The sequence below is a fragment of the Parasteatoda tepidariorum genome, chromosome 3 (assembly GCF_043381705.1).
Source record: "Parasteatoda tepidariorum isolate YZ-2023 chromosome 3, CAS_Ptep_4.0, whole genome shotgun sequence".
In the NCBI taxonomy this organism is placed as follows: domain Eukaryota; kingdom Metazoa; phylum Arthropoda; class Arachnida; order Araneae; family Theridiidae; genus Parasteatoda; species Parasteatoda tepidariorum.
This window is the reverse complement of record NC_092206.1, coordinates 47,497,850-47,523,834: the sequence shown is the minus strand read 5'-3', so window position 1 is coordinate 47,523,834 and position 25,985 is coordinate 47,497,850. Positions and strand designations below refer to the sequence as shown.

The following is a 25,985-nucleotide window of genomic DNA, read 5'->3' as shown; positions in this document are numbered from 1 at the left end:
TGTTGTTTTTACTTATTGTGTTCTATTTTATTTGCTGTAATTTTTGTAAAAAAAATTTTTGAGTGCTCCTCACACTATTGTATTAATATATTTTGCTTTGGCTATATTGATACAATATCAGAAAGCACTTTTTTTGCGGATATATTCGTGTGGGCTGATGAAAAGATTATATCTTTTATTTTCCGGTTTTTTAAAAAATTTTAATCATTTTTTTATTTTATTTATTTTTTATTTATTAATCAGTTGTTTGTTATTTTTTTCATTATTATTTCCCACCCCCTTTTGCATATGTCAATTATTTTCCTTTGTTTTATCGTCATTTTGATATATATATATATATATATATATATATTCGAAAAAACTTATGAGGAAACTTAATGAGGAATGGGCAACATGGCAATTCGATGTTCGAAGTAAAATGAGGAGCGTAGATCTAGTGGGTATCAATTTTTTTTCACCTGCTTGTAGACAATCACGTATTTGTAGATTACTTTCATGATACTCTATATTCAAATACCGTTTATGTAGAGATGAAATTGTAGGGTCACAGTCCGATAATTAGTTAAAATATTCCAAAAGCCTTTTTTTTTTCATTCAATTTTTTTTTTCAAATACTTAATGCTTTTTTTTCCTTTAAGAACAACACATTGGTTAACTCTCGCATTTAAGAAAGTATGAAACTTCCAGAGTAAGTTTGAAAATGAAATTAAATGTAAATAAATATAAGAAAATATTAAAAATTCTTATTTTTTCAATGAGATAAACTATATCTAATCTGCTAGCAATTCTATTTAAAAAAAAAAAAGAAAACAAGTGAGAAGGAATATGCATGAACAATTTTAAACCAGTCTCTCGTTAAATTATGCTACTGATTTTAACTGCGAATTAAGTTTATTTTATTTTTAATTTGTTTGATAGCGACATGCCTAGAGGGCAAAATTCGAATGTCAAGCATAGACCCGATATGCATTAAAACTTAAACTTTGATACTCGATGTAATATTGAAAGTTACAAATACTTATAACTGTTAAACTATTTTGAATTTCGAGTTTAAAATTTCTAATGAATGAGCAATACGCTAATATTCTAAGACATTTTTGCAAATGAAATAAATTTAGCTTATATTAAATCAAAATGAGAAGCATAAATAGAAACAGGTTTAATAGGGAGAAATAAAATAAAATACAAATAAGACTATTGTTTCAACTTTTATTGTATTTATAAAGTGTGATTTTCAAATCTTTTTTCTAAGTGTATATTTGTCGGTTTATAAAATCAAATGTACCAAGAACAAATGCAATATTAATAAATGACAGGCATTATACTCATTTTTTCAAATCTAAATCTGTGTGTTTGTTTTGTATTCAAGTACTTTTTAATTCGTTAACAATCCTGTTTTAATAAATATGAATCAATTAACCAATGTGTGGTTCTTGAATAATTAAAAACATTCAATATTTTTTAATAAATATTAATTAATAATACGGGTTGAACTACATGAAATAAAACCTTCATAAACTGTTTGCGTGATGAAGTTCTAACTTCATTGTTTGCAGAAGGGCATGATGGGAGTTCGCAAGTTTGAAAGAACTGGCAGTTTCTGTGATGATAGTGTTGCCAATGTTAGTTGACAAAAAAGTTTGAAAACGTCTGAAAGCATTGAGAACACACGTGTCGTGACACACGTTATCAAGTTTTGTTGTTTTAATTTAAGTCAGTATACCATAGTAATATGCGAAATTCAAAAAAGCTTGTACTAATGCTAGTCTGGTACTAAATATAGATATTTTATCCCTATTTTAAGAACTAGGTGTATGATAAATTCGAATGCGAAAATTTGAATAACTAGGCGTATGATAATTTCGATTTGTAAGTTAAAATACATTTCAATTAGTTATTTTGCCATGATAAATGTATTTAATATGTAAAATGTATTTAATATGTAATGTAATAGTTACTTTGACCGATGAAAACTTCTAACGGTAATTCAATACTAAAATGATACTTAAAATGAAATTTCCGGTAAGATAAATTAAAATTAAAATTGTATTTCAACTAGCTTTGAGTATCCCGTAAAAAATTGAAGAAAAAAATTAATTATGCGTTTATAAAATATATTTCTTAATCTGATCCAAACATCACTAAATTAATTTGGTTTAAATTTACTTAATGCAACATAATCCTTTTGCTATAGAATTTCAACTCTTATAGGACTAAAAAAAATGTTTTCTAATTTCCATCTAATATTCTTTATACGTTAATTTATTGGTTAATTAGTTAAAACAGATTCCAACGAATACTTTTTTCATGTAAAAAAAAACAGTTGACAAAAAATGGCGAAATTTTAAATATATTATTATTAAAGTTCTATACTATGAATATTTAACAGAAAGGGCTTAATGATTAGCTGACTAAGTAAACTGAAGTTTATTTGTATGCTGTTCCTATTTCGAAGGACTAACATTTTTCAATTTGAAACTTTTATCTTCAGATGATATTGATAACAATCATGAATATGCAGAGCCTTACTGTACCGTACCAGCACCACGATGTTTGTTAGATGATTCTCCAATGTCTGCTGAACAAGTGATGGGAAGAGTAAGTAGCTTTGAGTTACAAACTGAATATTTGTTTCTGATCATTTGAGTAATGGTCTTCATAGCACACAAAGTTCTCGTTCTGATCCAGAGCTTTACGTGAACATTAATTCAAGTTATTATTCATCATTTACATTTATTCAAGTTATTCATCCTTTTTGTGGAAGAAAAATAACAGGGTAATAACATATTGGGGTTTAAAAGCACAAAGTAGCAATTATGCATGAAGAAAATTGTTTTTTTTTTTTTTTTTTTTTTTTTTTTTTTTTTTTTTTTTTTTTTTAGTTTTAATGGAAATATTCAGAAAAATATTTCAAATAGATATTGCATTGGGAGCACTTGAATTGCTTACTTCTAATGCTAACTGCTAATTTCTTTTTTTTCTGATACACTATTAGAGTTTTCGTTCTTAAATAGCAGGAAAATAGCCGGCAGCAATCTGACCCTACAATTAACAATGAAGCTTGCGGTGAAGCACATTTTTACCTTTAGGATTTTGAAGCCGTTTACAACTAGTATGGTTTAAAAAAGCCTAAATACAAAATTATTTGGCTTTTTTTACCATTTACGACTAGCATAGTTTTAATACCGTAAAATTAAATTTAATTGGACATTGTTTTATCAAATGAGCCTTATTCAGTTTATCTGGTGGAGCTCGATCGCGAGCAATGGGAAGTACTAGATTTTTTGTATTAAGCAGCTTTATAATGCTGCTATCTATGCGTGAATGTCAGTGTAGTATTCCAATAGGCCAGGGTCACAAAGCCACTAAAAACTCTTCAAGTGTTAAAGAGAATGGGGGAAATAGTATCGTGTCAGCGTTGGGTCTCGAATCCCCATTCTATCGGTCGTATTATCTTTCTCGGCTATAATATGTGTGAAAAGAACTGAGTAGCTTCATTAGGAGAACTTAGTTGATGTGATGAAATTATGGTTTTTATCCTTATAAGGTGAAAACAGTTAGTAATAGGTTTTTTCACAATTAAAAGTTTGAATAGCCACTCCTTTGTGGTTATTTGAATGTTTTGGTTCAATGGGGTAAAATAAAAATTAATTAAATTGTTATTTAGCCATTTTTTCGAGACAGTGCATTTCGGCATTGTAATAGTGCAGACTGATGGTTTGTTAAACATTTTAAAGCATTTTACTAATTTATCCTTAATTATTATTTATGAATTCATTATAAAAGCGTAAAAGGGTGCCATACCACAGGAAAAACTTTTCATCGAAAGTTCCCTTTCATCTCCGTTACTGATTTAAAATTTCAAAGAAAGAAAAAGCAGGTTCATATCCACGACACCAGATGTCATTGATCCAAATGCTATTCCACACAAAGCCCAATAATCTTTACATTATAAATTTACAAATTTTGAATAAGCACTAGTTTTATTCAATGAAATTGCCTGCTTCTTAAATTTTGGAACACACTGTATTGGAAATGACAATTCGACTATTCGTTAGGTAGTAATGTTCGAACTAAATGTGTATTTTATTAAAAAAATTTATTTGTTTTTATACTACTGAATGTTAGAATGTGAAGTTATTTATACTTAATAAAACTGCCTCCTGTTTGAAACGCAAATTTTGATAGCCAGTTGCAACATAAAACATAATTAAAGTTGTTCTAAAACTCTATAAAAGTCAAGCATTTTTCGACTAGAAAGTTCAGGCAAGCCTAGAGTAAGCCATGAAGATTCAATTGATGACAAAAATTAAAATATCAAAATTCAAACAAATTATTGGAAGGAAAATTCTACATTTCATAATACCAAGTCATCTTCTCATAATTTTTTTTTCATTTGAAAATTTTAAAAATTTTTCTTCAGTATTTAAAACTTTATGACTTACTTTAGGTTTATACGAAATCACTTTTTCTATATATTGAATTAGTTATAGAGGTGAAAGAGAAGTTATAACGAAAAGTTTCTCCCTTGGAATGGCGTAATCATAAGGAAATACGCATTTTTAATATATCTTACTTCACATTTGAATTAAATTTTAGAACCCTTACAATATGATTCAAAAGTCGAATCATCAGTTTTTCTTTTCTTTTTTTTTGTGTCAACACTATTTAATTAAGAGGACTATTTAAATTGGGTATCTTCAGTACTTAAAGAGATATGGGTTCAGTTCTGTACATCTACTTTGGGATTTTGTGTCATATTACTCAGTATTCTAACTAATCTTTCGTTTTTAGTTAGTATATAAATAGTTTTCATTGTTTTGCTTTTCTGTTTTAGACTGGAGTTGAAGATTCGTATTCAACAGTGAAACGTAGCCCATCAAGAACTAGTCATTTTATTGCTATTGGTCCAGGTAAGAATTTAAGATGCATAAGATAACATTCATATATCATGTGTTTGACTGAGCATCAAATTATAACTAACTATGTAGAATTAATTATATATTAATCATTAGAATGCAATTATATGATCTAAAATGAAACTGTAAATTAAAAAGAACTATGTTTTTAACTTGAATTACATAGGAGAAAATAATACAATTTTCGTCGCATCGAAATCTGAAACCTAAGGATGCATAAATTATTATAGATGTTGAGCCAATTTTTGGCTATGAAAGAAGATGACTAAGTGACTTTAATTTTTTAATTTTTGTTTTAGGTGTTTCAATTTCTTTTCTCTAATTTTGGTTCACTTGAGAAGCGTTTTTTTTTTTTAAGATTTTAATTGGTGAAAAACTTACTTGCAACATTTAGAAAGAAATTGTAACTTTCATTGTCATTAGGAATATAGCTCCGGTTTTAATATGAGTACTCCAACAAGTCGGAGAGAGACCGGAAATCAGATAAACTTTAATTTCTATTTGCTGAGAAAATTCTACTTGTTGAAAAAATTTCACTTGTTGTGGTCAAAAAACGCCTAAAAACTTCTCTACCTGTTCGAAAAAGTGGCGAAATTTTTATTGACGCTCTTCTGACCATAACATCCTAATGAATTCAGCTTGTAAGTTTCTGAAAAAGGAGTAAAACATGAATTGCCGTCAGGCACAGGCTCAGAGATCCAAAGGAAATTTGAGAGATACAGACAATTGGAAAGTAGTAACGTCTCAGCACAAAATAAATTAAATAAATACTATTAATTAAATTAAACATAGAACTAATTAATAGTTATATGTTTACACATTTTCGTTGTCTATAACACTCATGTGAGTAGCTTGCAAGAATTACATATAAAATCATATTTATTTTATTTTTATTTATTATTTTATTTATTTATTTATTCAAATTGTACTCTTATTTACTGATATGATTGCAGAATCTCTGTTATTTTATTTTATTTTTATTCATTAAGTCAATTTTTGAAATTTTTGAATTTTATGTATAAATAAGTAGCTTGAAAAGCTATAATTAAAAATGCATTCGTAAACTTAGGTAGAACCAATACTGAATTAGTTACTTCAACATTTACTATCACGTAACTGGATTGCTAATTTGAGACAAAGCAGTGTCTAGACGGTTTACATAGATAGTTAGACTAATTAAGGAAATTGGTTTTAAATTTTCCTATCTCAAATGAATATTACAGTATCGTAAAAAGAAGTTCGCAGAATATACTAAAATTATTAACGGAATAAACATTTTTCAAGAAAATTTAGATAAATACTCCAACACTTTATTTAATATTAATTTGAATATAATTATTAAATTACAGAGGATATCTAAAATTCTAACTAATGGAACATTTATAATGCGCAATTACTTAGAAGTATTTTATGACATAATTATATTTGAAAGCAATGAAGGTATTATATGCAATCACTAGTGGATGATCGAAAACTGTGCCCATAATTTCTAAACTAACTTGGAACAAGATAATGCATTTTCTTCATGTTTAGAATGAAAAAAAGTAATGGTAAGAACTGAAAGTTCTTTATTTATTCTGGGGTATTTTTATGGAGCATAAATATTTTCTCCTTGGAAAACAAAACAATGATGAATGAGAAAAAAAAAGTTGGAAAAAACAAACAAACAAAGGAAACGTGAGATAACTGAGATAAAGCTCCTAGGTTTATAAAATAAAGTTAATCAGCTATGGGTCACATTGAATAAAATTACATTGAATGCGTTGAAATGAAATTGCATTGAAACTTTAAGCACTTCCCAATACACTGAAAAAAATTTTATATTACTATCTGCATTATTTTTACAAATTATGAGCAAATTAACGCTAAAAGGCAGGAATTATTCCAACAATTATATGATCCTCATTTTTTCTGAATTTTCTTTGAGACATTGCTCATAGCTAACTATAAAATATATTCTAATTAGTATCTAAACAAATTAATGCACATATTTCTAAACTATTTCCTTCATTAGTTATCATTAAGCATAAAATAAATAAGTAAATAAATAAATAAAAATAGAAACGAAAAAGCCTTAGGGATTGAAAAATTAGGAATTCAAAGCAAAACTAGAAAAAATTACCAAATTTTAAAATTAACTTGTGAGTGTCAGTTCAGCGTTTAGTCAAACAAGAAAGAAAGTTTAGTTTACTTTTATTTAGAAACAAAAATTAATGACAACTGTGACTTCTTAGAACTCAAGAAAATATAGTTAAAGAAAATTATATATAGTTAAAGAAAATTAAAAATTAAGGAAATTCGAAAGAAATTTTGAAATAATGAAAAGAAAACTTGTAAATAATTTAAAATTTTATGCTTCAATATTTTTGCTAATCGTGCTAGGTGAAAAACTGAACAAAATCAATTTTGTGTTGTTTATTAAATGGTGGATAGTAATAGTTAAAATTTGAAAAACAAAATTTCCGATAAACCATTACCATATCAACGAAAAAATAAATAGTTTAAATACCGTGTATTTCGCTTTTATTAAACAAAATTACATATTTTAAAAAATAGAAAAGAAAAAAAAATATTTCTACCATATAGTTTTGTAATTTTACAAAAAATGTTTTCTCCGCGTACAAAAAATTAACTTAATAATGAATATGAATAATAATGAATAGAGAAAATGAACTTAATAATGAACCTACTTGATTATGAAAGAAAATAGAGAATATAACGATACGATTCTCTATTAGCTGTATAGAACGATAATAGAGAATATAACGATACGATTCTCTATTTGCTCTATAGAACGATAATAGAGAAATAGAGAATAGAGAAATAGAGAATAGAGAAATAGAGAATAGAGAAATGAGAAATAGAGAATAGAGAAATAGAGAATAGAGAATAGAGAAATAGAGAATAGAGAAATAGAGAATAGAGAAATAGAGAATAGAGAAATAGAGAAATAGAGAAATAGAGAATAGAGATATAGAGAAATAGAGAATAGAGAAATAGAGAATAGAGAAATAGAGAATAGAGAAATAGAGAAATAGAGAATAGAGAAATAGAGAATAGAGAATAGAGAAATAGAGAAATAGAGAAATAGAGAATAGAGAATAGAGAAATAGAGAATAGATAAATAGAGAATAGATAAATAGAGAATAGATAAATAGAGAATAGAGAATAGAGAATAGAGAAATAGAGAACAGAGAAATAGAGAAATAGAGTTGAAAGACGATCATGAAAAAAATTTTCTCGTTTCAACCTGAAATCATATAGGCTTTGGTTTTCTATTAAACTCTCCCCATTTAAAGGGATTTGTCAGTTCTAAATTTTGATTTTAATTTGGAAATTTAAATTTTGTCTCATGTGTATACTATATTTCGTCATAAGGAGCCTACAAATATACTTTAAGGGTGACATTTACACAACACCATGGATATCTTTAAATTTGTCTCTATATCTCCATGATATTTATTATCTAAATATCCTTACATAATGATATAAAAAATTATATCAAAGGAAAATCCAAATTTCAACATATTAAAAAATAAATACTTAAAAACGTGCATTTTTTCAAATATCAAAGATAGAAAGTTTTAGAAAAAAAGATTAGGCACGCACTGCTGCCAACTTAAAAGCAAAACTTTAATATCTATTATCATCTTAAAAGTGGCATGTTCTCTTTACACGATTAAGTCATCAAAGGTTTATGTATCTAGAAAATATTCTTCTTCGATTTTATTGAGCTTATGAAGATAAAAAGAAAGAAACCTGCACCTTAAGATAAAAAAAATGTTCTTATGATACTCTAAGGCTTAGAAACACGGTTTCCATTATTTAAGGTTGACATTATATTTTGGCTTCATCAGTTAATGGATCTTGATTAATATCAAGAAAAACATTTTTATTTATGATAGTTAGGAAGAAATAAAAGCAAGTCGGAATACAATCAATAATTTATGTTTACTTCTTAAACGTCATAGATAAGTTATTTACGATAAATTATGCTGACATTAACTGTCCACTCCAATCTTTATAAGACTATTAAAAATTGCCAATTATTTTTATATATTTGTGAATTAATTTGAGTACTTTGTGGTACACAAAAAACTTGGTCAATAGGCTCGATGATAAATTACCTATAACTCTTAAAAAGTACAAGTAAAAAATTCCCACATAGCCTGTCGTGGGCCAAGAAGGTCATAGAGCTTAAGGCTCTAAAATTTTATGACCAACGGCATGATTGTAGCAACGCGCATTTCACCTCTTATCCATAGATAAGATGGTACTCATCGATCTGCAGATGGGTGGGCAGGGTCAAACCAACACTGGGAATCAAACCTAAGTCTGCAATGACAGTTCAGCGTCTTAACCTTTGAGCCCTACTTTTGAAGAAAGTTTGGATCGTTCAAATTTGCTTTAACCTAAATATTTTGAAACATATTGTATATTTCTTATACTTTGGGAGATGATTCTATGGTTATTTTTGAATATAAACATAGTTCTTATTAACACCTGTTGAGGTTATAAGCAAATTTATCCTTTATTATGATTATAAGCACCAATATTATTCTTCAACGTTGAACCAATTTCTTTGATATGGTAATTATGACCACTTATACCATATTTAATTATTGTTATATACTTTTTTTAGTATTGTACTCATGACTGCTCAGATACAGACCACAGAACTTTCGATTCCTCATATTTTATGAGCAAGTATATCGGATTTACTTTCTGGTTTTAGCGGAGTTGAGGATTGTAATTCTGCCCCTCCGGACCGGAGACCGATTATCTAACCCATAGGCTACCATGTCTCAGAAGAAAATTTCGACATTATGATAATTTATGAAGACATATACTGTCCATCCCTATTTTTTCCATATTATTTCTTGATATTAAGGCACGGTGGCAGTACCGGACTATTTGTAATGTGTTTAGAGATAGTTAATTTTTAACTAGATATCAGCACTCAGCAAACAACCAAGGTAAAAACTTACGCAAAAATTAAAAAGAAATATTTATATATATTGTTCAAATACTTAGTCTTATATAATTTTCTTGAATAATAAATAATCACTTTAATGACCGTTTTCTTCAAAATAATGCAACCATGAAAAGTTTGAAGCCTGACTGAGTTGACAGCAAATTTGTCGCTTATTATAGTTAAAGGTACCGACATTGCTCTTCAACGTTTAGAAGATTTCTTTGCGATAGTTATTATGATCACTCCTGTGAGATTTAATTATTATAATATGTTTGTTACCCGTAATGAAACTTTTTTCTTACTTACTCCTTTAATTAGGCTCTTCACGCCATTTGGTGTATGCTTCCAGCTTACATGTCCATATCCCATCATCTTTATTTTGTGATCTGACTTCCTTTAATCTTTCACTTTTTGCTCTCGTGAAATCCGTGTAAATTTGTGTCTGGAAAGTCATTTTTGGACTTCCCTTTTTCTCCTGCTACCAATGTTGATATTTTCTATCTAAATACACGGGACGAAAAATAAATGTTTCCACTCGATATTTAAAATAATCTTATTAATTTGAAGAAAAATATTCAACTAGGACTCGTTATATTTAAATCGCCGAAACTATTAATCATATAAATCTTACGTTTGTTTTTCAAGTTTAAGTCACCAGTTGGGAAGCAAAAATCGTAAATTCAACCAATCAAGGAATTTTGATATTTTTCTTAACGAAACTAGTCCAAAAATCCAATGTTGGGGTATTATGAGATTAGCAGCAAAAAAATAATAATAAGGCATCAAACACGGATGAGAGTTGAAGTGAGAGTTGAAAGTTATTTGAAATAGAGTGCTACAATAAATAACAATAAGCAGCATTTCGAGAATCATTGAAGAATTCTTTGTTCGTGTTCATTTTCCGTTTTATTGATCAGAATTGCCAGCCAAATTGAAATTGAACGTCGCCAAACTTTTTTTTTAAAGTTAATCTTTTATGCTATCAAACACTCAACCAACTTCTTCTTGAAAGAAGATCAACTTGCATAATTCAGCAATATTTATACAAATGTTTGTTGAAAGTTTTGTCAAACGATATTGCATGTGCAATCATATCCACGACACTGGATGTCATTGACCCAAATGCTATTTCATACAAAGCCCAATACTCTTTACATTATAAATCGCAAATTTTGAATAAGCACTAGTTTTATTCAATGAAATTGCCTGCTTCTTAAATTTTGGAGCACACTGTATTGGAAATGACAATTCGTTAGGTTGTAATGTTTGAACTAAATGTGTATTTTATTAATTAAATTTATACGTTTTTATACTACTGAATGTTAGACAGTGAAGTTATTTATACTTAGTAAAACAGCTGCCTGTTTGAAAGGCAAATTTTGATGGTCAGTTGCAACATAAAACATAATTAAAGTTGTTCTAAAACTCTATAAAAGTCAAGCATTTTTCAACTGGAATCTCGAATAAATTAAAAATTAGTTAATCAAAAGTTAATCAATAATTTCTGACGTAAAATCTTTAGACTCAGTAGAAAAACTGCTATCTTTATTTTAACAGAAAATAATCGCCTCCACAGAATCGAACGGTGTAATCTTGCGTGAATTAAATATGTTGTTAAGTAGCGGAGTTAACTTCTTTTATCTACAGACTTTGCGCCATCTGACGTTCGATCCACACAAATTTTCTTTTCGGTACCCGAAGTCTGTATGCAGAATTCTTTGATGCGATTAAGCATTTAACGATTTAAGGTAATTACTGGCAGTAATTTATTATGCAATCAATTTTAACTAATTACAAATTATTTTTTGTTGCAGTGGTTGATCTTAGATTAGTTCGCCCCATGTCTTGCGTGGAGAGGCAAGATCTTTGCAATAACTCTAGTTCTAGCCAATCAGGCGCGAGCGGCAGTGAAGGCTACAGACATTACAGACAAGGTAATTTTTTTCCATTGTTATCAACAAATACCTTATTAAATATGATATTAAAATAACACCTAGTTTAATTATATAATTTCTTCAATTATTTTTTTTTGTGTATTTTTGATTCGAAATAAATGCTTCATATTTCGTTGTTATTTATTTTATACTACACGATTTAGAAGTTTTTTTTTCATAATATGCCATGAAATGCGTGTATAATTGCGAAATTTTAAGTGTTTATTTATTTGTAACTAATAGAGTAAAGATGGTCCGAATATTGTCAAACTTGGCCAACCAGAAAAAAGAAGCTCTAACCAGAAGAAAACTGTCAATTAACTTCCTATTATTAAATTGAAAATACTGTATGCAATCTGTACTGTATTCAGGGAGTAAGTTTCAAATAGAAATATAGACAAATGATGCTTTTTTTTGTCCCTCGTATATTTTATGACCATGCACGAGAAAATCTGATTAATGGTGAAGAATTTATAATTATGTATGAAACTTTTGGAATTATTAAAATTAATTAAAAAATTAGATTATGCATAAAAATTAGGTTATGGAACTCCAAAACTACTTAACTCTCTACGAAAATATGAAAAGTGTATCTCGTCAATTAAGATAATTGTACTTCACATCCATACACATTCCTGAACAATGCTATGATTTGTTTTATCTGTGTATAGTATCTAATATTGAAATTTCGTTAGTAAAAGAAATTTTGTTTATTGTGCTTTGGTTTTTAGAAAGTAATAAGTTTACTCGGTTAGGCTTTGGGATGCATTTTTTAACCCTAAATTTATTCCTATGCAAACCATTATAGGTTTTGTTGAAATATTTTGGTTTGTTTTATTTCGAAATACACATGCTAGTTTTTTTCTTATCACTTTAATAAAACTGCAAATGTCCAGACAACGGGCATTTTTACAGGGAAGAAACGCCTCACTATGAGTAAAATTGCGTTTTTAATCAACACAAGCTAAAGTAATAGCAAGTTTGAATTTCATTATGCATTATTTTAGACAATGATGTATAAAATTACTTTGAACAAGTGTGCTTATAAATGAATGGAATATATTTATTATTTGTACCCGATTTAATTTTTTTATATTCAACCGAAGTAATATCTGGTATCAACATAATTCTGCCAAATCTCAATTAAGATAAATCTTAAAATGTTGAGAATGTTTCTAAGCAACTCTAAGTCTCTAAGCCTGTTTCCTTGAATGTACGTGTTATATAGCAATCTATTTCATGACAATATAGCAACCTATTAAACGTATATGATATAGCAAACCATTCGAATGAATTAGCATTTTACAAACAAAACCCATAATTTCAATGATAATCAAAAAGCTTTACGACAAAAGATTATACCATTTATCTTTAATATACATTTAGAAGCATTTTTTAAATATTATAATTAGTTTAAAAATAGAAAATTGAGCTCAATTAATCCAAAGTCACGGATAACACTAAGAACAAGTTTTGATAATTTTCTTTGATTACTTGGTTGTTACAGAGCTAAATTGCGAAAACTAATAAACTCAATTAGTTCTTTTAGTCTCCAAATTAATTATCTCTAAATTATAAAAAATATAACACAAACAAATGTTATTATTCATAGCAATTATAACAATCTGTTATTTTCTCAATTTTTTTAATCAAATTATTTAAAGGATAACATCAATCAATGTCATCAATCATAACAATTATTAAGCTATATCATAACAATTATCATAACAATTCTGAGACACTGGGGAATTAACTAAAATATTTTCAATTTAATATGAAATGCTTGTCAAGGCTTAGTATGAGTATATATTTCCTTTCTTGGTTTAAACGCTTCTCTTTTGTATAAAATGAGCTTAACAAGATTAAATATAGCATACATGGTTTTTCAATTTAGCTGAAAACTTAATGTAATAGCGCAAAATTTTTTAAATAAGATAAAATCGAATTTTAGCTTTAAAAAAGTTTAAATTCTAAAAAACAAGTAGATATTTTGTACTTTTAGAAATGTTAATTTTATATAATCTTGAAATAATTTATTCAAAATTTCTTGATTTTATTATTTTGCTTATTTTATTATAATATTTTGTGTTTTTTTATCTTAAAAGAAACTGTGGTTCATTTTGCATATGTAACATTTTCATAGTATTTCTTAAATACATGATTACTTATGAATTATAAAATATCTGTTTGTTTCTATGTTTATGCAACGGATTTATTATATAAAATTATAACATGATACGCTTGTGTATCATTCTTATAGTTGCGCTTATATATTACAAAAGAATAACTAAATGTAATTTTTACAATATAGAATTTACATTTTCAGTGTAGAAAATATTTTTTTTTTTTTTAAAAAATAGCAAAACTTAAAAAATTAACTTAGAAACTAATTTTAATTAAAAAAATGTATGAGCAATTCACGTTATCTGTTTTTTTATGTATAATTAGAATTTCATTATCTGAGACATATTTCTTTTCTTTTTTCTATTTAACTTCGAGAGCGATACTTTCTACTGTATTTGTATCATCAAAATTGTAGAAATCAATGTTTCAACTTTGAAAGAGAAAAATATTTTTTTAATGACAGTGCCCTTTGAATAGAAATGCTGACTGATAAATCAAATGAATATTTTAAAATTTCAAAAGAGTTTCCGGATATTCAAAAGGAATATTTAATCGAATTTCGGAAGATTCAAAACAGAATTTGTTTATTTTCTTAGAGTAATAATGCAATGATTTAATTAGTTAATTTATATGGATAGGCATGAAAGAAAATTTTTATCTTTTGCGTATCAATAAAGAGGAATCCAAACTTTAGACTGATTCAGTGTACCTAGTTATATTTAGTTAGTAAAGTCGTAACATTCCTTCGTTAATGAATATTGGGAGATTTATGTGTAACGTTTTAAAACTAAATGCAAATACGTTAATTTTTATAGAACTGAATAATAAGTTCGGATTATATATATTCTTCTAAAGCATGATTTTGAAATTAATTTTAATTTTTAGATTAATTAATTAATAGAGAGCAAAAAATTTTGAAATCAAATCAATTTTAAAAAGAAATAATTGAGACTTGAAACTACAAAGTAGAAGAAAACGACGTTCATTCGAAAAATTATAGTATGTTATAATTGTAATATGTTGTAAACAAATTAAAATAAGCAGAAAGCTTACAAGAATTTTAATGAGGCTTAGTAATAAATACTGCTGCATAGTGCGCCGAATGAAAAACGGACTGAATTGCGCCGAATGAATAACTTTTGATGTAATGATCGAATCTTCACGTTCTGGGATTCAATCATAATGGCTCGAGAGAGTGTTCTCAAATAAACTAATTAATTAGTGCAAATGATATTTCAAGTTAAGAAATCAGACACAATGACGTACTTTCTCAGAATAAACTTACCTTTTTTTCCAACAGATTCGGATTTCTGACCCCCAAGGCATGGGAGGTAGCCGCAATCTGGGAAATATCACCTCATTAGTTTGGTCAGGAGAGCTGTCCAAAGTTTGAACCCCTTAATGTTAAATTTACTTTTGGCGTATTTTGCCATATCTCGAAAAATTCCAAAACTAATTGAACAATTTTTACATTTAATTTTAAAATGCGTTTACCCAAAGATAATTCCAGGAAAATAAATAATTTTCAGCAAATATTTATCATTTTTTATTATTTTATTTAATATTAGTCGAAATTTTTTTTAATTGTAAGGTATACATTTTTGTACATCATCGTAAATAATGTAATTTTACGTGGCAAAATACAAACTTTCAGCGAAATCGGTCGAATAGTTCCTGAGAATTTGAATTTTAAACATCTAGCTTTTTTGAAATGCAATTTCTGAGGAATTGTGAAAATGATCTTTGGGAAGGAAAAATTATGATCTTTAAAATGATGCAAAAAATTTTATACTTTGCAATTCAATATTTTTTCGACCATTATTAAATAAAATAATAGAAATTAATAAACATTTATTAAAAGTTATTTTTTTGCATAGCATTATCTTTGGATAAACAAGTATTATAATTGGGTGCAAAACTTTTTCAATTCACATAAAAAAGTTCTTGAGATATAGCGAAATACACAAAAAGGAAAAAAAAAATTATTAAAGTTTCGAAACTTAAGAATCCTCTCCTGACCAAACTATTTGGACCATATTTCCCAAATTGTGGCTCCCTGCCATATTTTGGTGGTCAGAAATCCAAATCCAATGAAAAATGATGTGTTTAATTCAGACAATGTACATTTCTGTGTATGATTTCGTAACTCAAAATATCGTTTGTACTTATCAATTAGCATATTTGAGATCACCCTCTCGAACAATTAAGAATGAGTCCTGGAACGTGGAAAGCAGATCATTAGATCAAAAGTTATTCAGGGTGGTCCTTTTTTATTTTGCGTTCTGTACACTGTGCAGACATACATAAAATAAACTTCGTATAATGTTAGTACTGGAAAGTTTTTTTTTAAGGGGAATTTTTCAATCCCGTCGTTTAACTTCGAACTTCGAAAAATAACACCTATATACATATATATATANTTCGTACTCAGAAGTAGACATTAAACTAAAACTTTGCATTAATGATTTAGTTTTATTTAATTATTTTTAACTATAATTTTAATATCAAATAACTTAATTTTTAATAAGACGTGAATTCTCAAATGATTGACAATGTTGTCGCACACATGTACTCATTTAAAACATTCTGACAACTCGTCTATGATTATTCTTTTTCTTCATATTCACCATAATACATATTTTCCGACAATCTGGTTTTTATATTACAGCGTTTTTTTACTTTTAGGTTTCTGAGTTTATTATTGGAAAAAAAACTATCATGAGTACATTTCATTAAATTACATTTTTTTTCTAAAAAAAATATTCACAAAAATAGTTACCTACGTATGAGAGAAAATATTTATGTTATCTAATTTAGTGTTTAGCTGATTGACTTTCGGGTAAATCGAAATTCTCAACTATCGTAAGCATTAACGCCCACAACACTCATAGGAACAAGAAAGTGATTCCGGAGACGAAGAAAAAAGTCCACATTTCCACTCTAGATGAAATACAAAAGGCGAAGTCAAAGAACTAGAAAGCAAAAACGACTGGTGGTCAGAACCGATTAGCGGACAACGGTCATCTCTATTGTTGGCGACGAACTCTCCTTTTTCTTCTACTAGCGAGTCAGATGCCATTAAGAGATCTCCGTGTCGCATTTCTTCATCAGTAATTGGCTCGAAAAAAAAGCACTCTTTCGTCCTATTTTCTTACCTTTTCTTTTTTCTTCCTTTCTTGTCTCGGTTGCCTTGAGAGACTAATAATCCGAACTCACCCCGTAAATGTCGTTAGCAAGTCGTACTGTTTTCCTTCCACTGTGTTTCCTTTTACGAACTTCCTCAATACACACACGGGGTGGATTAGAAAAAGAAGGGCATTAATAAAGTTGGTGCGGTAATTAGGAGGTAGAAAGGAGGGTTCGTTAATTGTTTTGTTGATCAACAACGGGTCATCCATTTGTATTAGAAGGTGTACACTTTCTATTGGGTCTAACGTAAATGGGTAAATCACGAGTAACGAAGTTTAACAGAGTCGGAAGAACTTGAGGAGAATTTGTTAGGTGCATTTAATAAGATTTTATTGCCCATTTGTATTACACTGATGGGTGAGGAATTGTAACAATTTGCAATTTTTCAAGTTTATTTATTTTAAATGAAACATATACATGCATTAAGAATTTTTAGAAATTTGTTATTAATATTATTTTAAATCCAAACCCTTTATTTATGAACAAAATGGGAGAATGCTTTATTTATTGAACTTTCTTATACCTTAAACAATATTTAGAACATTACCAGTTTAAGGGACTCATATAAAAACGAGTATTTAGCCTGACCAAAATTATTCTTCATTAGATAATTAATAAATAATTTAATTATTTTAAGAGATGTTGTAGTTTCTGATGACATTTGGACAAGCAAAACTCGCCAGCCGTTGACATTTACGAATTAAGTCAGGACGGTGCATCTTTCGTTTGACAAGAGAGCACTGCAAGGGTGAATTTACGTCTTAGCTCAAACCCCACGGATAAATAACAGAACCACTCATTCATGAGGTCACTTTCTCAATTTAGACATAGATCTGAAGGGAAGGAACTTTTCTGTACTCATTGTTACTGCTTAGAGACCGATTCATCACACTTCATGTATATCGCATGTACTCGGTTTGTCTTAGTTTAGTCGAGAATCGAAGTCCTCGATTCTCTAGCCACTGTTCTGCCACGGCCTTTTTAATAAATAATGATTTTAATTTAATGATTTTTCACCATTGTTTTCTATGTTTTTGTTATTTGGAAAAATATAAACTTGTATTGTATTTACAAAAAAAAGTTCTAAAAAAATATTTAATCAACAAATTTTATTGGGAAATAGATTTTTGATTCATGAAAGTCTTTCACTTGCAGTCTATATTGAAAAAGTGTAGGACTACTGAACAAAAATAATGCGAATTTTCCTCATCGTTTTCATTAATTAATATTTTGTTTCTAATTATACTATATGTGAATTATTATTTCACTTAATGTTATTTTTCATTTCTAATTATTACTATTTATCAAGAAGTACACAAATAGGGATGATGTTTAGAAATTATTTATTTTTTATATTTTTAACTTCAAATATTTTATCTAATTTTATTACTATAATTATTTGAGTTTGTCCCGCTGCATTAGATTAACAACAAATTCAAATACATTAATTTACAACTAAATAATTACAGTATTAAATTTATGAACTGACAACGCACGATTTAATAAAACAGCTTTGAATAACATTATTGCTAAATTACATTTATATCGAATATATGAACAGTTTCTTTAGATTAAGCTGTCTATGTTAATTTATTACTAGAAATTACTGGTGTTTTATGCTTTTTTTTAAATTTAGATTAAATAACTTAAATAACGTATTTAGAACAATTATACTTATTTAATAGTACGAGTCATATCTTCATTTTCAATTATTTCAATGTTTATGTTAATAGTAACTTTCTTTTTCAGATTTGTCATAGGATCAGTATATATTAGGACTTTTTTAAAGTAATTTTTTAAATGATGAGAATATGTCATTGGTAAGTTGGATAATTTTACATATGTTTACAAGTTATTTACAAATTATTGTTTTATGGCATTTTTATTTTTTACTTAAATAGTAAATTCCCAAATTTGTTTTTATTTTCATACATGATGTTTTAATAATCGGAAAAAAATTCAACTCAGTAAGTAAATGCTATGCGCTTGATGCAGGTACGGAAACATTTTAGATTTTGTCACTTTGTTACGATTTCTTTTTTTGTTCATTGCTCAAAATCCTGCATTTGAAGCATGAGTACCTCCTTTCTTTATTTATAGCAGTTATTAATTTTGTTTTACGTTATTAATTTAATTGTCTAATTTGATTATCTATTAAGTTATTAATTTAATTATCTATTTAAAATAAAGATAAATAATCTATGAAAGTCAACAATCGGCAATATTTTGGGTTGTTATATCTTTCTGTACTAACATACGAGGATTGCAACTTTAATGCGGACAGTTGCAGAGGCGACTTAAAGCAGAACCAAACAATGTTGGTTATACCACCTGATAGTTGTGTACCTACCTTAGCTCAGAACAAATAATCTCTTCCAAAGACAAGGGAGTTGGACAAAAATAAAATGTGCCAGAGATCATACAGCACAGAAGTGTTGTAAGATTTTTAACTGGCTTGAGAATGATCTGCATTGCTCTACAGAAATGTGGTAAGATGGTGACGCCGAAATGTGGCAGGCTTTCACTCTCTAGGGTAGCCTAATGCCAATGAAGAAAAACAGAACCATGCGGTTACAGAGCCATTAACCTTTCCTGATTTAATCTGTAATTAGCCATTAACCTTATTAGTTGCATACTTATCTTAGCTCAGAACAAATAATCTCTCCCGATAACTATACAAATATAAAATGTGTCAGAGATCATACAGCACAGAAGTGTCGCAAGATTTTTAAGTGGCTTGAGAATAATCTGCATTGTTCTTCATAAATGTGGTAAGATAGTAACCCCAAAATGTGGCTGACTTTCACTCTCCAGAGTAGCCAAATGCCAATGAAGAACAATAGAAACATGAGGTTAGGAAGTTCAGAGTCATTAACCTTCCCTGATTTAATCTGTAATCAGCCATTATCCTTCCCTGCGTAAGCTGTTCTTCACACAAGTTTTCATAATAAAAATAATAATTAAAATTATTTTCTAAAGAGAAACCTAAGGGATTTTCTAGAAAGATTAAAATTACTTTTTAACTATACTTGAAAGTAAAATTTTTTAAATGCTTCTTATATAACAAATATATTGGAATATTCTTTTTCGTTCATAAAATATCAAAAAGGGGAATCAATTTAGAAAGAAATACGACTTTTGATATAAAAAAAGATTTTCTATGAAATCTTAAATTGTTTGATGCGAAGATTTTGTGAGGGAATAAAAGGAGTATAAAAGAGTTGAAAATACTTAAAATACTTTTCTTCGAAATCAACTTTTTTTTTTAATGCTAATGATTTTCGATAATACTGTAGAATAATAGAATTTTTATAAAAAGAGACAGCAACGAAACCTTGCAAACTTAAAAATGCCGATTTCAATAAATTTTCTTTCTAAAAACTATTTATTAAAGGCAGAATTTAAGCGATTATTTGAAAAAAAGATACGGTGGTATTTATTTTTCTGTTTACATAGTTAGTACATTATATATGGTATATATTATATACGGTATTTTTTTGTTTCATATAGGGTATATGGTATAATTTTTTTTCTCCATTTCCTCTATTAATTACAGCTACTAATGATATTTAACGGAGAGAGGAGCTAGTCTGGCAATTTCTATAATCTTGCAAACATGTTTACTTATCATCATATTAAAATACCGTCTTCCGGAATTATTATGGTCACTTTTCATTTGAATACCTATGTCACAATACTTTAGACAATACTTTAGAGGTTAATGAAATGTTTTATACGTATAGAGTTACGCTCTACGTCTATATACATGAAAATGTAAAAAGAACGCAATTTAAAAAACAAAAAATAAATTCAGGGATCGAATCTAAGTTATCTTACCAAATTAGGTAATTTAGAGTAGCAATATTGGTATAATATGTGATTTTATGTTTGTCGATAGTTGAATAATTGTCGACAATTGGGTCCCTAAACTAATGTACACATTCTGCTCAAGATATTTATTACATAAAAAGAAATAGCAAATATATATATATATATATATATATAGGCANCCCTATTCTCGAATACCGGCGCCAACTTATCTATGAGCACAGGAGAGGATATGATAAGAGGGAAAAAATGTTGAAAAGAGTAAAAATGAAGAAAAAAAATATATATGGAACTCCTCATCTTTCGCCTGAAAATTTCTGGATCCAACTCTTTCTCTTCTACGTTCCCATGGCAACGGAAAGGTGAGAGGAAAACTCTTGGAATTGAGAAGAAGAAAAATAAGAGAAATGAAATTCCAGGTTTTATAGGTCGTGGAAAAACTTCCGGTGGGCTGAAAAATTGGAATGCTGACTCGTTGTATAGCGAGAGAAGTCGAAAATAAGCCAAAGTCTACGTAGAAGATATATCTGGTTTACGTGAAAAATATGCTGACTTCTTACATGTTAAATGTTTGAATTATGAAATAGCTAAAGCGCCTATTCTTCGCTAGTGGAAAAATGCATTTATGCATTAAATCAGATGTGAACATATAAACTTACTTCATATAAACATTTTTAATTAAAAAAAGTTTAGTATATGTCGTATTGAAGTTGAAAAATAAAAGTTCTTTTATTACATATTTTGATGTTGATTTAATTTTCGTTTTTGTACACAGTATTACAAAATGCCAACATCCAAGTGTGCCCCAAAGTTTTAAATCAGTGAAGAATCTTTTATTATTCACAGTTAAAATTACATTAATTCTGCCACAAATGCAATTTTTACAGTTTTTATGCATCATTTCTTCAAGCACTACATTTAAGGCAAAATTCCAAGCACAATATGAACGTTTCATTATTTAAATATGAGTTTTGATTAGTTTCAATTTTATTTAAGTGTAATCTTAATCATCAATTTTATCTAATGATATTGGTATTTGTCAAAAATTTACTTGCAAAAGCATTGCATCCTGATAAAAGCTTTTGACCTTAATTTTTATCATTTCGCTTAATTTAAATTTAAAGAAATCTAGGGAAAAAAACTAAGCACATTCAACTGTTTTAAATTAAACATTGAAATAACGAACACGCTTCAGAAATATAACAAATCCCAAATAAAGAAGACGGGTGTACACAACATCGGAACCTAATTCAATGGCGTTTGAAATTAGTAAATGTCTCTAAAATTAAACATCTTTCCATTTTCACTAGCGATCAGACATTTCTGCTGTTATCTACACCTATCTCCAAAACTGGATTTCGTCTGATTTTTGTACCGTTCCTGACTTTCCTTCATTCAAATATGAGTTTGGGAATCATAACATGCATACTTTTGCGTCTTCTTAGAATTTTAAGACTCTGTGTTGAAAGGGATATTTCTAGATTACCTGTACATAGGGAATATAGTTATATCTGTGTTAGCACGTACTTTGAACTACTTTGGGCAAGATAGAAAGGTGATCATGCATTCAGGATATGGGGTTAATGCCTGCAATAATAGGTACCGACACCTGTGCTTTATTTATCAAATTTTAGATTTTACCGGCATGTGCTATGAGAATATATACTGTTCTTCATTGATAAATTCTTTTCAATTAATTTGTGTGTGAAAGAAAATTCACATTTGAATACACTAAAGTAGATAAATATGAAAATGCTATTGGATTTAAGACAGAAAATCACTTAAGTAAAGTGTAGTTTTTAGGCATGATACAATTAAAAAAAGTTCAAGCTTGCTTTACGATTGACCAGCCTCATTATTGTACCTGGAGCAGTTCTCCGCTTGGGGCTGTGGGTTCAGTTAAAAGAAATATATTTCTTTGTGGACTTTTCCGCTTACACTCTAAATAAATCTATAAAATTTTTAAAATAAAATATTTGGTATTACGTTTATCATTAACGTGATTATTCTAGATTTTTCAGGCTAATTGAAGATTACATTTCAGTTGCATGAAAGTCTAAACTCAATTAACAAGCAGATTTGGAGGAAAATAACTTAAAATAAATGTTTAAAATAATGTACAGCATATGATGGTCAAACATAAACTCCATAATGCAGAATGATTTAGTGGTGAATGGTGCAGAGATTAAGGACGTCATGTATAGTAACAATCAAATTTAATAATTGTAAGCAGTAAAAACAAACAATATGATAGTGTGATATTTATTAGGCTTCCCAATAAGCTTTCCATACCAATCCATTACTTGATACACAAGCGATACATGATCAGAGTTATTGTAAGTGATTACAGCAACCTCTGTTAATCAGGCAGAAATTCAAAACACTCCAATTTTCCTTACTTCAATTTTTTAGTTTCAGTATTAATTACAAAAAATGTATTTACAAAAAAAAATTCTTTAGATTTTTTTCTCTTTGCATTAAAAAATAAAAATTGGCTTAATGTATAAAACTCTTTTCTCTTATTAAAATATAACTAAATTATTATTGCTGCATTTTAATTAATAATATCGTACTATCAATAACATATTTCCTAAAACTGCCAAGTGCGTTTGGTAGGTCAAATGTAAGGTCACGCAAATATCGGATAAAATATATAATTTAATTTTATGAAGACAAAGTAGGATCCCTTTCAATTGCAAAAGAAAAATATTGCATCCATACTTTTATAAGTATACATAGATACACACATTATAAAAAAAGAAGATAGGTCCTATGGTATCTTCAAATAGAGGCATAAACTTCTTTAATGTTTCCATGTTTTCTATTGATAATAAATTGGTGTAAAGAAAGAGTTTTGTCAATAATAAGAGAGAAAGTAAAAGTTACTAAAAAAGTGCAAATAAAGTAGCAAAAATAATCAATATTGTAGGAAATAGGGCAAATCCCAGCTGAATTATGGTATAAGTATTGACTGTGAAGAATCTTGCCACCCTTTTCTCCCCATCAAAGCTAACAACAATAGGGATCTTCACAACAACAAATCGTCGGACGGGGGCACAGAAAAGAAAACGCAATTTTGATGAGCTTGGCTGGGTTATTTGATCTGTGGTAGTGACCATTTCCGAATTGAATGGACAAGGATGGGAAAACCGTGAAAGGGAAAATATTGCGACTACAAATGAAAACTGTTGAGAACTTTCATCCCTTTTCAAAGATGAAATTGCCTTACACTTACCAGCAAATCTGGTGATATTGATGGAACTTATTACGTTTTCAAAATTTCTGTTTCTTTTATCTTTTACTTATTTATTTATTTGTTTAGTTGAAATTTTGCTTGATCTCAAAATGTTATAAATGATGTATTGCATAGCGTATTTTGCTTGGATATAAATATAAAAATAGAAAACAGAAAAAAAAATTCAACGATTTCTTTGCAAATGTTTCAAAGAACATATTTTATTATTTTACAACAGTCATTAAACTCCGTATTCAAATTAACTATATTTTTTTATTCTTTTTTTTTTCAAAATTTCAAAATATAAATCTCAAAAAATTGCAGAACTATGAAATTTATAAGACATTAACTCTGCAGAAAACTTAGTTACAAGAAAAATATGATATGCAACCTTCTTTTGTCATTGATTAATGATCTTTATCTTTTTATGTAATAGGGCAATTCTTTTTCTTTTCACCACGGTTAGTGTTGCAAAAAACCCATAGTTTTTTGGAGGAAAATAAATTGAAGAAATCTGGAGTTTTGGAGACTAAACCCAGAATTTGGCGAGTATTGGAAATTTTGGAGAAAAAGATAAACAAAAGCGGCCTATTTTCAATATGAATGGAGGGATTAATATATGCTGCATAACAGCTGCAATATAAAATATAAGGTAGCATTTGCATTTGATCAGCTAGAAAATTTAAGCTTAATTGTGATGGTTTAAATTTTTTTTTTAATTCTTACTTCAAATAATTTTGAAATACTTTAATGCAAGTCAATTCTAAATTTAATATTTTTATCTTTATAAATTTATTAAGAAGTAATTAAAAATAATTAGTTTGAGATAAAACATTAAAGAAATCAGCTAAAATAAAAATTATGAAAAATATAAAATTCTTAATTTCTCAGTTTTATAACTTTTTCAAGCGAAATATTTAAGGAAAAATTTACACAAAGCAAAATGTTATTTTTTATAATAAACTATAAAAAATTTAGCAAAAAGTTAATAAACATATTTATCATAATTCTTCTTACGAAAAACTTCTATTACGTCACATGAAAAATGTAAATGAATGTCTATACTCTCAATAATGAAAAGAAATTAAAATTTCCTTCCTGGAAAACACGGTTTATTCCAGTAACAAACCGAGTTTTCTTTTTTCATTCGCCCCTTGCAACTCTACCGTCATTGGTTCACATTTCTCTTCTTATGCTCTACTACTTATTTCTACTAAAAGTATTTCTACTAATATAGAAATACTTTTACCGTCAAAGAAAACAAAAACACTCCATTGTCAGAAAAATCTAACGATATTTTTTATTGTAAATATAACTTTTAACCGGGCTGACGCGCACCTTATAAACAAACAGAAACGTGCTGGTAGCATGCTCCTTGACCCCAAATTCAGTAACTATTTGAATCCTTTAAGAGCTTGCTAAATCCCTCAACTATAAATACCTACAATCTAGTTCTGAAACAGTGGAATCTGTCGGATAGCAAAGCTATCGTACAGTTTATTTTTGCGATGTTTAGAATCGGAATAAACCATACCATTAGCTATCTGATGGGATAGCTTAGAAGGGTTATAGGTTGTTAGGATTTTACAACTGGGTTCTTCTTTGACCCGATTAAATCGTCAATCATATGTCATTGTGTATGGAGGAAGACAAAATGAGGCATTGTATTTCCTTTGGCATATCGAAAATTTCAATTGCGTAACTGGGTTCAGACAAGATGTACCTCGAAACATGAAAACAATTATAGTTACAAAATAGATATCAATCTTAAGAAAAAATTA

At 28.2% G+C, this 25,985-nt stretch overlaps 1 protein-coding gene across 1 annotated transcript in view; it reads left to right on the top strand.

Annotated features, from left to right (window-relative positions):
• Positions 1-21,706, top strand: part of LOC107439444 (cell adhesion molecule Dscam1) — a 199,467-nt gene extending 177,761 nt beyond the window's left edge. The window contains exons 25-29 of the mRNA XM_043043123.2: positions 2,492-2,598; positions 4,838-4,913; positions 11,709-11,828; positions 18,891-18,992; positions 21,148-21,706. Coding sequence (XP_042899057.1) covers positions 2,492-2,598; positions 4,838-4,913; positions 11,709-11,828; positions 18,891-18,901 — 314 coding nt within the window. The 3' untranslated portion in view covers positions 18,902-18,992; positions 21,148-21,706. The remainder of the gene's footprint in view (positions 1-2,491; positions 2,599-4,837; positions 4,914-11,708; positions 11,829-18,890; positions 18,993-21,147) is intronic.
• Positions 21,707-25,985: the final 4,279 nt, after the last annotated feature.